Genomic DNA, 16,676 nt, shown 5'->3' on the forward strand with positions numbered 1-16,676 from the left:
TCATAAGAAATCCCAGTAAAAATAAAAATCAAAAGTCACAAAACAGAAATTAATAAGCCTTTAAGGCAGCAGATAAAGGGCTAGAAGCAAAAAAGCTGAAAGGTTACATTTTTGTAGGGTAAAGACTAAAGGCTAAAACCCAGGAGAGGGAGTATTTAACATAAGCATGTAAATTTGATCAAGCATTGAGCACAAAAGCACTTAGAGAGTAAAGCCGGGCATTAAGAAAGGAAAACAAAGAGAAATACTTTTAAAATGAGAACTGAAGAAAGCCCAGAGGTTAGACAGAGGAAAAGCAAGAGGGAGGAACAAAGTAGACATGGGAAAGAAACGGAGTGGAATGATTAGATTTCAGAGGCCTCAGCAACCTCGTGGAAGTGGGCAGACTGAGTCATCCATCTTTGTCCTTACTACTCCGAGCTTTGGTCCTACCCAGGACACAAGCCAGGTAGTAGCACCCTACTGCATTCAGTGGCATGTAACTAGGAATTTGAGGGTCCAAACTTCCTCTACATATTAACCACCAGAAGCTTCCTAAGTTCCCAGCCAAATTAACAGGCCGTGGGCCTGCCTCACAACTTTTCTGTCTCAGATCTACCTCTTAGTGACTTGTGTGACTTTGGGCAACCTCTTTACATGCAAAACTACTTCTCCAAACTGTAAAATCATCAACAACACAAATAATGGCATGGATATTAACAATAGCAACTTATGTGTCACATTAATTGAGTTCTTACTACTTTAATTATGGAGATAAAATTTTTGCCATGCATCAAAGTTGACACATGTATCCACAATCTTGACACCTCCCTATGGGACCAGTACCCAGCCCAGGGCTGAGATCGACACCCACAATCTCATGTGTTGAGATTAATCCGAGCCAGAGGCTCACAGAAAATGTCTGTCACCAATGGCCTCAGAATGTAGCTCATTTTTATGAATTTTAAGTTGCAGTTCACTACATAAAAAGGGTGGGCAGCAGAGACCAGGACACACATTAAAGAAAACAGGATAAGCTATAAAAACTCTAACTAAATGATATCTCTTTTCAATGTTTCAGACTCCACAACATATGCACATTTTCTCTTCAATGCATTTGACACGGACCACAATGGAGCTGTGAGCTTTGAGGTAAGCTTCAACCTCCCATTCTACCATTTGACTGAAGGCACTTTGCAAGAAATATCAATCTTTTTAGCAAAAAAGTTAAGGGTTTCATATTTGCTCAGTTTAGCAAATTCCAAGAACACCCCCTTTCCCATCTTACCATTGGCATGTAGTTGTTCTTATCTTTGAAAAGTTGGACAAAGTACAAGCCACATTTCATGCACTTTCAAATATTTGCTATCTTCTCACACATAGCTGTCCTCAACAGCATAGGGACAATTTTAGAAGGTAAATGATGTATCTGACATTTACTGGCACTTACTAGCTTAGGCTAGTTCCTATGGCAGACGTTTGAAGTATAGAGGTAATATATGTAAGCTCAGCTGGGGAAGCCTAGTAAATGTATCTAAGACAAGATGTTTAATACAGAGAAACAATGCTGCCTCCATCAATTTTCTGGGGCAGAAGTTTACAATGAAATTAACTTTCAAGTGACCTATATAGTAAAAGCATACAGGGATATTCATAAAATATGCAATATGAGAATCAGAATAAAATGTGTTACTCTCTCTTCTCTCACATACACTTACAGGGGAAGATAATATATTGATGATAGATAGATAGATAGATAGATAGATAGATAGATAGATAGATAGACAGACAGAAGAAAAGACAGACATTTACTATGGGTAGAGAATGTGATGTCAGTGTAGGATTCATCTAGTACCTAGCAGGTCACAGATGACAAATGTAGATGCTAAAACAATACATGGAATCTGAATTTATAATAGCTGTTGGTGACTTAATTTTGTTAAAATTGTGAGAATCTTTGTTCACACATTTGTTTACATTCTAAGTGAGTGTATTTACTCTTTAGACAGGTAAATTATTTGTTAACTTATTTTGTAAGTTTAGTATCAGATAGGTGATAGCTAGACAGACAGACAAAAGGATACTAGATAGTGTGAAGAGTAACATTTAGGATATGTATTTTTTATTTTGAGGATGTGGAAGAAGTTGCAGCCGACACACATGAACAGGAATTCTAATAAGGATCATAACAAAGCAAGTGAGATGATGGAATGAGGCTAGCAATTAGACTTGCTGGGAAAATGAGGCAGAGGCAGAAGGGGCTGAACCAGCAAAGCCTATTTGGTGGTTTTCGTGCATTGTGTCCCGAGAAACTGGCAGAAGTGAATAAAGTGAATACAGGTTGAGATGGGAAACATGAGGCAGAGTTGGAGTTGAGACTAACACCCTGGGAATACAGAGAAAACATCTGTAGATCTTCCGGAAGACAGAATGTAAGCATATGAGCCAGGAGACAGGGTTGGGAAAGGAAACAGAGGCCACATCTCAGGCAGGCTGCCAACTAAGGAGGTTGTAGACTGTGCTTTAAGAGATAAGGACCCTGAGGACTTTGACTGTCCGTGTGTGAGCTATGCTTCTGCAATGGGGAATGAGTGAGAAGCTATTTATTCTGAGAGTCCAGACAGGAGCTGACGACAAAGCCGGCTGCAGTAAAAGCTTTGAGATGAATACAGATTATTGACCATGAACTTGATAGAATTGTAACCAGCCGATATGCTTAGGAGGGAAAACAATTTTGGCATGGACAGCACTCTGAACACATATGCTATGTGGAGGCAGGCTGAAGGAAAAAGAGTCCTAGGGCAGGATCGCCAGAGGCAAGGAAATCCTTTGTAGTGTGCACTCTGTTCTCATGAAGACCCCAAGACATCCGTGTGAAGATTCTAGACCAGAAATTTTGAGCATCATCTCACAAAACTTAACCAAGATCTATCCATGAAGAAAAAGGTCGATGTTAGTGATCGAAAAATGTAGAAGATGTTAGTGATTGAGATGTGAACAAAGGCGTCAGGACAGGGTGAGCATCCTGGATGCAGAAGCAGTGGTTACTAGGCCGAAGAGGAAGTGCAAGGTTGTTCCAGATTTCCTAAAATACCACTTCTAGTGTCAGCTTAGACGTCTTAGGAGACTGTCCTCTCAGTGCTCCATCTATAATCTGAGTACCAGCACATCCTCCATATACCTGTGTTGTGAGAGGCAAAGGCTCTAGTTCAACTTACAAAACATTATGGTTAATTACAGAGAACAGCAGAAAACTCTGCTAGAATTCCAGAAGAAACTATTAGAAACACTACCTGAAAAAAACTCGTGTGTCAGAATCCTGCTATCCATACTTCTCAGAACTTTTATTTTTCATATACATTTACTCTGTTGTCAATAATCTGGGATAAGATTTAGCAATGATTTTAGGATGTCTATGCAAAACACTGATAATTATGATTACAGCTAATTTTAATGTGGGAGGCTACTTCTGACCAACATGCGATATTCATGTTGGTATAATTTTTTTACTTTCAATATGAACTACTAAGTTTATAAATTCCAATAAATTGTGAATCAAAGTCAACTTTTAAGCTAGGCTACTGCAGTTACATTTCTTAACTAATTCGCTAATATATCTAAATGACAGAAATGCCTTGGGAGAAAACACATTTTTATCAGCATCCTGGGAAAATGCACAGAAACCACCCTGATTTTGACATAATGAAAAATGGAAGATGTCCAGTGTTTGCTTAAAGGCGGAGGACAGAGTGGACCAGTCTGAGAGGAATCTGGGTTTGATTATGACTGGATCTAAAGTGGCTGTGGGGCCCAGAATTTAGAATTTAAACCCTCCAGGTCTTAATATCCATATCACCACAACACCAACCGTTCCCAGGCTGACACACAAGTGGAAAAGTCATCATAGGAACATTGGGTTGGGCTCTGAGCCTAGCAATAAATAAATGTTCAATATTTATTAGATTTTAGTAGTAGCAGTTATTCAGAAATGTTCTGATAAAGGTGGTTAATTCTGGTATTTGGCATCACATTATACCATATTACCCAGAAATCTAGATCCTTAAACATACCCAGGCAAAGGCTCAGATGGCTACTCTGTGACTTTATGACAGATTATTATCTCATGATCATAGGCATTTTCTGTATTAAATGCTCAATATATTAGCAAAGATAGCTACTCAGTGATAATACAAACCCATGTTTGTTTAGCTTTCATTATTTTAGCATTATGCTGAGTTAATTGCATAGTATTCATTTCTGTAACCCTTCTGGATTATTGAGCAAATGAGAAAAGGGAGTGACAAAGTTAAATATCCTGCCATAATTACACACTTAGAGTGTAAAACACTTAGGATTCAAATTCAGGTTCGTATTCATTTCCAACCCGAAATTCCCATGGCTGAATTTTGTCTTTAAGAGACTTTAGACTTTAAAATAACACAAGTAAATAGCTGGTAGGTACAGACAGGGCACATGCATAGTATTAACGTCTTCAACAAAGTCCACTGCAAGCTACCATCAAATGTATTGTATCTGTTCAACAAAATAAAGCCATACCAGCTACTGGCTGTTGCTGTCCATGCTCTCATGCTTAGGCTTCTCCCAACATCTCCTGCACTGGCCGTGTTTAACTGAGGTTTTGTGGGTAGAACATGGTGGAAAAAATTTTTCAACCATGATCATCTGCAAAAATTGCAAGACCAGGTGCTATGCCCTTGCAACATAGTGGAAGGAACCAAATTTTCTTTCTTTTCTTTTCTTTCTTTTTCTTTCCTTCTTTCTTTCCTTTCTTTCTTTCTTTCTCTTTCATCTTCCTTTCCTTCCTTCTTTCTTTCTTTCTTTTTTCTTCTTTCCCTTCTCTTTCTTCCTTCTTCCTTTCCTTCCTTCCTTCCTTCTTTTTTTCTTTTCTTTTAAATTATCATTCCATTCATTTACATCTCAAATGATATCCCATTTCTCAACTACCCCCTCTACCCACCTTCCATCCCATGATATCCCACTTCCTGGTGGCAGTTACTCCTCCACCAAGCCTCCATATCACATCTGTCCTCCCACCTCCCCTTTGCCTATATATGAGTGCCTCCCCACCCAAACTCTCTGCCCCACCACTCCAGCATCACACTATGCTGGGGTATCAAGCCTCCCTGGGACCAAGGACCTCTTCTCTCATGGCTGTGAGGCAAGGCCATCCTCTGCTACACATGTATCTGGAGCCATGGATCCCTCCAGGTGCACTCCTTGGTTGGTGGTCTAGACTCTGGGAGAACTGGATGGTCAGGCCTGCCTAGGTTGTTTCTGCAATAGGGTTGCAATCCTCCTCCTTTCCTCCAGTGCTTTCTTTCACCAGCTCCCCCACCAGGCTCCCTGACCTCCTTCTGATGGTTGGCTCTAAGTTTCCATATCGGCATTAGTCAGTTGCTGGCCGGACTTCCTCAGGAACCACCACACTAGGAGGAAGCTGGATTTTTGATGAAGCAGCATCCTATTCACTTTATTTCTCTGTGTATACATGATAAATTAGCCTTTATTGTGTAGTCACTGGTGATGCTTTTAGGATCCCTTGATTAATGTAATAGATTGGGATAATATAGAGCTAGGTGGGGAGATGTTAGAGGACAGAGGATTCGTAAAGATAGATGATAGACAGATAGATAGATATAGTAGATCATAGATGGGTAAAATAAATGATAGATAAATTAGTTAGATATATTAGATAGCTAGATGATACATACAGATAAATTCATGAATAATGACTGACAGATAACATATAATAGATAAATAAACTGATAAATAGTGGCAGACTAGATAATATAGCTATAAATGAAGTAGTAAATAAGGACTGATAAATGATAGATAATAAATTGATAAATGATGACATCGATTATAGATAAATAAAAGGAAGATAATTTGGATAGACAGAGATATTCATATTAGTTTAATTCAGGCTTTGTCAACAGGATTCACCATAATAAAATTAAGTATTAATATTCAGCATCTCTTGTACTTTCCAATATGTGTTTTATGTTTATCATCTTGAAATGAATAAAATAGAAAGTGAAAGGTTTGGACAAAGACCTGCATACTAAAAGACTGACTTGTTTAAAGACACTTAGAAAAGCAAGTGGAAAAAGGAAGTGAACCCTTCTCATTTCTAGCAGCATCTCAAAAATCCGTGGTCTCAGTTAGCAGCCGGGAACCTTGTGCAGAAAGAAGCAAATATTTTTGATTTTGCAAGTCAGGCAGCGATTGCACTCCATTTTCCCAGACATTATCACCTTCAGGGATTCACATGGCTGAGAATTTCCCAGATTGCTCATGGTACTGAGGCTGAGCTAAAATATTCTGTCAGAATAATTCTGAAATAGGTACAATTGCTACTATAGGTAAGTGATGAGTTGAAGTTGAAAGGAAATGCTATTTGCAGACAACTCAGTTCCCACGGGAAATGATGCAAGCTGTATCCCCTGGAGATCTGCAGTGGAGGTATTACCCCAAACTAATAGCTCTGTTATTCACAGTGCTGACAAAAATATTTTTATACAAATATCAGTGAAGTTTATGGAAAAACGTTCTAGTATTTGTCACTTCATTAAATGGCATAGCTATGCCCTTTGAAATGTCAGGAGGAATTATTTTAAGCAATGTTTCTAATTGCTATAGAATTCCATTTTTGTCAGATGTTTTCATCTTTGGGTCACTCATATACACACACACACACATACACGCAAACTTTTTTGTATAGAATGCTATCATTGTTGGTTTCTGATCAACATAGGGGCATCTGTTCTTATTGAAGGTATGCCTAGATAGTATTCAATTTTATTTATTAATTTATTCGTTCAGCAAATATCCACCAAGCCTATTATGTGCCAAATACCCTTCAGCATGCCAGAGGCAGAAGGGAAAAAAATGGGGGTAAAATCTTGCCCTGGTACAAGTTTCATCCCCCAAATTCATGACGAATTTCTGTAGACCACATCTGTTCTCATAGACAAGGTCCGTCACCTGGGTCTCAAGCAAATTCTTTGGATTTCCAAGGACTGGACTTCTGCAGTTGTCTACCTTTCTTATCACACCATCACTAAAGACTGCACCTTTATGATCAAGAATCCAGCACCCACTGGCTCAGATGTGCTCCTCTTTTACTTCCTGTAATGTCCAAGTGCATGTCCTGTGATTTCCTCATGGTAATGACCTTCAGATGCACAGACATCTCAGGAACAAAGGAGTACTGCGGGACAAGAGAAAAATGTAGACAACAAATATCTGTAATTGTTCCCATGTTCTGGAGACCAGTCTTCTCTTTATAATAATTGTTTAGGATTAGCCATGTTTTACACTAACATACAAATGCAGAGAGCAGAGAGCTCTCATGTGGGATGCAGCTTCCTCTGTAACTCACACCAGAAGTTAATAGGGCATGCTTGCTCCAGTTAATGAGCGAATACAGATGCCTATTTATTGACTAACTTTCATGATACATTCAGATTTCTTAGAGTTTTACTGGATGTCCTTTTTATTTCTGACCCAGTACCCCATTAAGGATAGAGTTTTATTTAGCCCTGTCCACAGATCATTTAGACATAATGTGTCCTTAGACCCTTGTTAGCACTGACAGTGTCTTAGGCTTCTTTTACTTGTAACTATCTTGACAAGTCTGAGAAAGTATTGTTCAGGTATTTGGAAATATGTCCTTCAGTTCAAATTTGTATGATAGGTGTCTCATGATTAAATTAGGGTTATGGGCTTGGGAAATAAAAAGTGCAGGGTAGGGGGCATTTTATCACAGAATGAGTGCACTGTCAAAATGATTTATGTTTGTTGATACTGACCTTGTCTGCCTGCTGAAAATGGCATTTGTCAAGGTTCGGAGTGTAGTGTCTACCCATTTGCAAAATGATACTCTTTAGAAAGAAGTCATTGTATATTAATGAAACGTAAGGGCATCAAAGGCTGTAACTTATTCATTTGGAATTCCACATTGAAAATCTGTCCTTTCTTCTCCAGGCATCACTAAGTAAATATAGCACGTTTATGGCAATATGGGCACATCTGTGTTTATGTTATATCTTGCATTAAAAGCAAATGTGACCCCACACACACTATTGTTCACACTGTTCTGTTGTGGTCAATAAGAAATTTTACTTTTGTAAATTTTTAAAATTCTTGTCCCCATGACCTCCCTCCATTAAGGCAATTAATGAGACAAAAATGCACACCAAAAGAGTACAGAAAATTACCTGTCACACAACAATTTTCTGTGTTAGTAAGGTCAAGGGTTCTGCTTACAACCTGTTCAGTTGCCAACATTTGAAATCAGTATCTGTGGCTCTCGGTCTGAGGTCATAACACAAAACATAGAGCTGCCAGAACTCCCTTCATACTCCTGTCTTCTAATAGCATTTATATCCACAAGTATATGCAACCTCATTTTTCTGTTTAAACCATTTTCTTATTTGTTTGTTTGATATCTATTCGTGTAAAGAATTATGATTTGCTGACACTTTCAAATGTTCTACAGTGCCAATAGTAAACCAAAGCGGAGTGGAGCCTCTCCACCGTCCCTTACGACTTTCTCCTACAGTCAGTAATGTATGTGAGGCACATATTTCCACCTTGATATTCTACACGACCACAGGCCTTGGCTCCACTCCAAGCTAGAAAGGAAGCCTGTAATTTGAATCAGATGTCTGGTTCAGCTTCCAGCACTGTGTTCCAAGCTCTGAGCTGTCACATCCCTGAGCACCCATCCATAAAGGAAAGACAACAGTACTCATCATCTAACAGGGAACTGCTGAACTAGATGTCCCCTCACAGCCACTCTCTGTAGTCATTATGCCACTAAACTTCTATGTCTTAGGTCCACTCATCCACTGGTTCTTCTTCCCTCTGAAAATTAGACAGAAGTATGAGAAACACAGAAAACAACGTTTGCTGCAGGATTGTTTCTAACAAGGAAATCGTTTAATTAATTTACATACTCAACAAAAGGAAATACTGAAATGAGTTGCTTTATATCCATCACTACGCAATGCTGCAGACTTTGAAATCATGCAGGTACTGAAATTAGAGTTCAGTGACCACAACATTTTCGAAAAACAGTGAGAGAGAAAAATGGAAAGAGAATATCATGTGATAACCCATTGTTCTGGCCCATGTTTGCATAAAATTACATTTCCATTCGTGTCTGTGTGCATCTCTGTGTGTGGTGGATTGCCATTTAAAACTCAATTCTTGGGGACTGCAGAAATGATGCTGAAGTTAAGAGCACTGCTTCATCTTCCAGGTATACAGGGGTTCAATTTCCAACATTCAATCTAGGGTTCTCAGTTATCTATAACTCCAGTTATAGGGAATCCAATCCCATCTTCTGGCCTCCAAGAACACTGCATACAAGTGTCACCCAGACATACATGCTGGCAAAACACTATATACAAAATGAAAACAGAAATCATCTTGAAAAAGTTTGAAGTGTGATTGTTATGGTTCAAAACGTTCAGAAGTCATACGGCTACCTTATAGCAAAACTTTTTACTCCCTTTTGGTAAATATGATACATTTTTATGACTCAATTATTCATTTACTTCTATATGATATGATTAATTAAAATTTTAAAGTGCTGATATAAATGAAACAATGAGATATTCTTCACCATTTTATAAATTGTGTATCATATTAGTAATTGTATTTATTGCACACAAACACATGAATAATTTATCAAATCATAAAAGGTCATGAGCAAGGTTAAAGCAAAGAATTTCTAATTTAGTTTAGTTTAGCTATAATCACTTCTGAAAACCGTGTTATTTTAAAAGACATTACAAAATAAGCAAGCTGTCACTTCTATAGAATAAAGTCAGGCTATAATCTTCTGAAACATATATACATATCTGTGCATAGATAGATAAGGAGATATAATTGTATACATAGTATATCTTTGGTCCTACAAAAATGTAACTTCAATATGTTCCTGATATTTCATCTTCCAAGTATTTTACGAAAGAGTATAAGTACTGTGGTAATTTGACCTACTTAAGGAGGACATGGCAGAGAAAAATGAATGCTTTAACGTTCCTATAAAGCCATGCAAGGAAGAAACAACTCAATGCACACAAAAACACATTAATGACTTTCTATGCTGATTCTATCACCTTCACAACCTTTAGTGTGACATTTAATGTTTCCCATCTGGACTTGGTTGCAACCACCTCCCAATGGGTTGCCCAAAGTCAGGGTGGTCTTTGACTGGCAGAAGTCAGAAAGATGAATGATCCAGAAATCGTAAAGCAGCCTTGAGACACAGAGTAAAGGGCTGTCAGATCAAAGAATGGTCATGATAGAACAAGACTAAGTAATTACTAAGTCAGGCCTTGCTCTCTGTGGTCTAGAGAAGGATCTACAATAGCCATACTCTTGGTTAGTAATGAGTGTGTTTATTAAGTATATAGTAAACCAAATATAAGAGATAGATAGATGATAGATAAATAGATAGATAGATAGATAGATAGATGATAGATAGATAGATAGATAGATAGATAGATAGATAGATAGATAGATAGATAGATAGATAGATGGTAGAGGCAGAGAGGGAGAAATGGAGACACACACAGAGAGACTGAAAATCAGATTTCACCAAATTGTGCTCTAAAAATCTGCAGAAATCAGTTGAGAAAGCCTATTTAAGGCCAGCAACTTAAGTTCTTGGTAGAGAAAATCCTGTTGAGAAGTGTTGCCTTGGACGATGCTTCCCAATCCAAGGACCATAACACCAGGGAAGTCGGATCATCAAACTGAGAGCTTACAAACATCTACCAGAAACTGACTGAGGAAGTTGAAGTAGCAAGCTGTAGTTTCTGTTCCCGTCCTCTGTAGGCATTTTGATAACACAGAATAAAGAACAGTGATCCTGTTGGAAATGGTTTTGCTCTAGTTGTTTTTAATCATAAGATAGTTTTATTCTGGAGCTGTCACAGGGTTAGGGCAGGAACCTATTCCTAGCCAAAAAGACATGGGCCAAGTCTTAGTGCAAGTCTGTTCAAGATGCTTAGTGCTTAGGAAGTTATTCATAAAAATCAGAGTACTTTCTCTCATGACATTAGAAGCCATGGAATAACTGGTATGTGATATTTATGGCTCACAGGAGGGAAAGGACAAGAAATTGTTCTGATTGCACACTAAGGGTGGCCCAGTATATTGGCAAGGTGCTGTCAGCAGTTTGTAACCTTTATAATTGACTGCTCCTGTCATGCTAGGAAGAACATCTCTAATCTTGTTAGCATTCCTTGCAAGAGTCCAGGAACTTCAGAATTACTCTTAGACTTGGAGTAGTTTCAATAATGTATCAAGCCATAGTTCTGATGGACTTGGCCAAAGAGGTAACACAAACTTCCTGTCTTTGTCTAGGCCATGTCCCTTCACTCTAGCCAGGGTTGGTGTTGGACTTCCCTGCTGCTGCATAGACTATAAAAATAAAAGTGTATCCAAATGAAATATCCCTTTCACTAAGACAAACAAAAAGAGTCGCTGTGGTGTGATAGGGGCTCACTTTCAACTTTCACTGTTGACCAACTAAGGATAAATTAAGTGTTGAACAGCATATTAAGCTACTGTTTATATTTAAAAAAGGGATGTATACAAACAAACATATACAGTTAAAACTTTTCTTGGAATAGGAATGACTAAAGCCATTTTAGGAAGAAGAGGACTTTTCACCAGACTTTGCACATAAATTTTAATTTATGAGCTACATGTATGCTAACTGCCCCAACACCACCACTGAAGAAAAAAAGATTCTAGTTAAAAATTAAACTGGGACAGGAAAACAGCTATTAAGTGGTAGAATGCAGAAAAGAGATACAATACAGGTTAACCCAGAGGACAACTTTTAGATTTCCCTTGTTTTTTTTTTTTGTTTGTTTTTTTGTTTTTGTTTGTTTTTGTTTTGTTTTGTTTTTATTCCTAACAAGAAACTATCACTCTGAATTTTAGTCACAATGCAATACTGACCTTACTCTATATAACAACAAATACTTGTGAATTTTCTCTGGTTAGCCAGGTTCCTTTTCACTATAATCAAATCCATTTAAACACTAGCTGAGCATTCCACAGAGTTAAAAAACACTTTCCTGGCCAATGCCATCTTCAGGGACTGTTAAAAGGGTCTTAATTCTTTCAATCATTATAAAATCTTTATGAAGTAGATGCTGCATTCATTTTTATAGATATGAAATTAGAGACAAAATGATGCTAGGATTAGAGTCATGCATTCTGGACCCAGTCTTTTCACAACTATCCACATGTCAGTGATAACTTTTCATCTAATTAATGAGTACAGCTTTTCTCTTTCTTAGGGATATTCTGCATTTCTTACCAGTGAATATTTTTTCTTTAAAAAAAAAAGTTGTGTGTGTGTGTGTGTGTTTGTGTGTGTGTGTACTTGGAAATGAAGGTACAATTTCCAGAACCATGATTAATTTAACTGAAGTTCTAATTAGATAAAAATGTTAAGGGCTGGGACATAGTTTATACAAAGAGCCCTGAGGGACTAAAGACTAAAAACATATTAGTAATTTTAGAAGTGTATTCAAAACATAGAGGGTTATAATTACACTACCATCACTTAGCAGGGGATTTTACCAAGTTCTAAATTCTATTTTCATTGCTTTTTAGGATTTCATCAAAGGTCTTTCCATTTTGCTTCGAGGGACAGTACAAGAAAAACTCAACTGGGCATTTAATTTGTATGACATAAACAAAGATGGCTACATCACTAAGGAAGTAAGAGATGGTGCACCAATTCAGTTATTCTCTGAGCCAGTGTTGTTAAACTTCAAAATAGTAAACATTTTTAATGCTATTTTACAATCACATTTTAGGAAATCAAAAATACTTTATTTTATGTGATGTTGATAGCAATGAGATACATTGTAGTAAACTTAATTGTAATGAATAGAATTCATTTTAATAATCTCCAAAACAAACCACAAAGCACATCAACTGTTATATTCTTTTATTTTCTGCTGATGATATGGCAAAAGGTTGGGAGCCTTGGGAGTAACATAGGCCTTCTCATATCAGGTGGACAATAATTCAGAGGTCAAAGGTTCTAGAACATCAACATCCAACAAAGCTATACCACCCAGTGGTTGTCTGGTATTTCTCTTCATTAAGGTGGATCAGGACAATGGTGGGGTCTACAAGCACAACTGGAGATATCAATGAAAGACAGTCACAAATTAAAATGCTGTTTTATTAAGACAATTAAAAAGAGCAAGAGAAAAGAAGGGAGGAAGGTAACCACCCTTCGTGAAAAATGTAAGACTGGAAGAACACTTTTTTGAAGCCTGGACATACTTAATGGTCTTTGTCTGTGCATTAATAGCCTGAATTAAGGGTCCCATATGAGAAAAAGTATTCAGGACCAAAGACATGGACATACCTTATTGGATACTTAGACTCAGGGTGCCAGGACACCGTTTGATCAGTCACTGACAGAGGATACATGGAGTCAGTTACATGTCATCAAGGAGTATTAAGACTTCATGAAGAGATTCACTTCTTGAATGTTTAGTATAGCATGAGTGTGTGTTGCCTATGTACCTCAAGAATACCGAGACACCTAGAGAACATTCGGGATCATTGTCCTTCTCATTTGAACCATTCCTTGTTTGCTTCAGAGCTAAGAACTGAAAAGAGTGCTAATGTTCTATCCCTTCCTGTGCTTAACAGAGCTTATTATCTCTTCCTGAATTTTATAACTAACTTGTCTTACCACTTATCTCCGTTAAAAAACATCTTTTATATTTTCACTTATTTCTACAAACTGCTTTATCATCTAATCCATACTCTCAAAAGTAAATATGAATGTCATCTAATTAACCTAGGGTGTATTTCATGTCAAATATTAAGTATGAATTAATAATATGGCAAAACTAGATTTTAACTTAAGAAAATGTTAAAGTGCTTCCTAGTCAAAATATCTGAATCTGTATTCTTGTGTGACTTCTTTAGTTAAAGCCAAAACAAGAAAAAGTGATAAAAACTACAAAAACATTTATTAATTGATTATAATTAGCACTTACATTTCTAAGTCTAAAATATTTCTAACAACCAGAAACCAGCAATCAATAAAATGTGTAATAGTTCAAAAAAAAAAAAAAAAAAAACAAATTCTATGTAGTTTTTGAAAATCAAAGCATTAAGTTAGACTATTTCTTTCCCAACCAACTGTGATACATGGGAATCCACTTCATTGCTAAACTGAGCTCTCAGGTTTGGTACATTTGAATTCTAAAGCTTTTAGGCAAAAGATTGTTTGTTGGCTATCAGCCAAGCAAAAGGCACCCCATAAAGAATTTAAGAAACAAGCAAATAGGACACTATGAACAAAATCTCCTAATGCATATGAGATGGGTTTCTTCACACTTGGTGTGCAGCTGCACATGAGTGCTTTTCCATTTCAGGAAATGCTGGACATAATGAAAGCAATCTACGACATGATGGGGAAATGCACATACCCTGTCCTCAAAGAAGATGCTCCCCGACAGCATGTGGAGACATTTTTCCAGGTAGGAATGAACAATGTGTGAGAGGAAAGAAGGGTATTAGTGGATTCCCCGATACCTGGGAAACACACTGATGCAAAACAAAAACCAAAAAATAAAAAATAAAAAACCAATGAAAATGTGAATGCGAAGATAATGCATATTTATATGGACAGAACAATGGGGCAAATACTGCCTTAATTTTATAATTTGGGTTTTTTAAGGTATTATGATAGACAATTATACTCCCAGAAGAGTGACAATATCCTCAGAAAGCGCTGTGATGCAGGCCCCACAAGGGCCTTAAAGATAACTATTTCTCAATAGTCTTCTCCCATTTTATAGATGAAAAATCCAAGGCTCTAAATTTCAGAAAATTCTGCAAGTCCTGCCATATTTAGAAAACAGTTTAGGTGACTCACATTTTACCTTTCATGGAGAAAAACATACTACCTAAAATGATTTGGCCTCCCCATTATAGGAACTCAGCAGTTTCTTCTAGTGTGTAACTGTACCATGTAACACAAGATGAGCTCCATTCTTAACTCTTTGAATCTACTGGGGACAGAGAGGCTATCAAATGGCAACTCAATACAATGCTTTGTTCTTTTATTTTTCAACAGAAAATGGACAAAAATAAAGATGGTGTCGTTACCATAGATGAGTTCATTGAAAGTTGCCAAAAAGTAAGTAAGAAAAAAAAATATCCCTTTGTTAGCATCAGCTACAAATGAGCACAGCCAATTAACCAATATAAACTGAGAAAAATATAAATGAAGTGCATAAGTTAATGAGACAGGCTTCTTGAAAACAATAAGATTTATGTATACATTCAGTCAGATGCCTTGCAAGACTTGTGTGAAAATTTACTTGTACTCCTTGTTTCTGAAAACCTTTAGAGGGGATTCAGTACAGACTGTGAACCAACGCACATAATTTTTGTACTTTATTTTTATTGCATATTTTCTGTATTAACATCTCAAATGTTATACCCTTTTCTCCATCTCCCACTCCCCTCCCCTTCACCTTGCTTCCATGAAGATGTGCTCACTCCCAACCACACTCCACCTCAGCACTTTGGCATTCCCCTACACTGGGAAAAGGAGCCTTCATCACACCAAAGGCTCCTCCCGTTGGTGTCAGACAATGCCAACCTCTGCTAAATATGCAACTGGAGCCATGGGTTTCTCCATCTGTACTCACTGGTTGGTGTTTTAGGCAGCTCTAGAGGGTTTGGTTGGTTGATATTGTTGTTCTTCCCATGGAGTTGCAAACCCTTTCAGCTCCTTCAGTCCTTTCTCTAGCTCCTCCATTGGGGTGCCCTTGGTCAGCCCGATGGTTAGTTGCAAGCATCCTTCTCTGTATCAGAATGGCTCTGACATAGTTGAACATTTCTTTAGGTGCTTCTCAACCATTTGATATTGCTCAGTTGATTTTTTTTTTTTTTTTTTTTTTTTTTGTTTAGCTCTGAACCCCAATTTTGATAAGATTATTTGATTCTCTGGAGTCTAACTTCTTGAGTTCTTTGTATATATTGGATACTAGCCCTCTATAAGATGGAAAATTGGAAAGATCTTTTCCCATTCTGTTGGTTTCTGTTTTGTCCTATATAGTGGATTTCACTGATGGATTTCCATATAATAAACCATCCCAGGCATCCCTGGAATGAAGCCTACTTGTCATGGTGAATGATAATTTTGATGCATTCTTGGATTCGGTTTAAAAAATTTTATTGACTATTTTTGCATCAATATTCATGAGGAAAATTAGTCTTAAATTCTGTTTTTGTAGGGCTCAAAGAATTGGGCAGTGGTCCTTCTGCTTTTATTTTGTGGAATAGTTTAGAGAGTATTGGTCTTTGATGAAGGTATGATAGAATCCTGAACTAAGCCCATTTGATCCTGAGTTTTTTTGGTTGGTCAAGAGGCATTTGATGACTGCTTCTATTTCTTTAGGGACTATGGGACTGTTTAGATGGTTTATCTGATTCTGATTTAACTTTGGTATCTGGTATGTGTCTAAAAAATAGGCCATTTCCTCCAAATGTTCGTTTTATTGAATATAGTCTTTTGTAGTAGCATCTGATAATTTTAATTTCCTTGGTTTATGTCTCCCTTTTCATTTCTGATTTTGTTAACTTGAAATACTCTCTCT

At 37.3% G+C, this 16,676-nt stretch overlaps 1 protein-coding gene across 6 annotated transcripts in view; it reads left to right on the forward strand.

The window, feature by feature from the left end:
- KCNIP4 (potassium voltage-gated channel interacting protein 4) overlaps positions 1-16,676 on the forward strand; it is a gene marked incomplete at both ends in the record, with an annotated part of 1,073,131 nt that overhangs the window by 1,054,288 nt on the left and 2,167 nt on the right. For all 6 annotated transcript variants that reach the window (XM_080938592.1, XM_080938596.1, XM_080938595.1 and 3 more), the window contains 4 exons: positions 1,061-1,131; positions 12,649-12,756; positions 14,442-14,546; positions 15,146-15,208. In XM_080938592.1, coding sequence (XP_080794718.1) covers positions 1,061-1,131; positions 12,649-12,756; positions 14,442-14,546; positions 15,146-15,208 — 347 coding nt within the window. The remainder of the gene's footprint in view (positions 1-1,060; positions 1,132-12,648; positions 12,757-14,441; positions 14,547-15,145; positions 15,209-16,676) is intronic.

The sequence above is a fragment of the Micromys minutus genome (assembly GCF_963924665.1).
Source record: "Micromys minutus genome assembly, chromosome: 1".
Classification (NCBI taxonomy): Eukaryota; Metazoa; Chordata; class Mammalia; order Rodentia; family Muridae; genus Micromys; species Micromys minutus.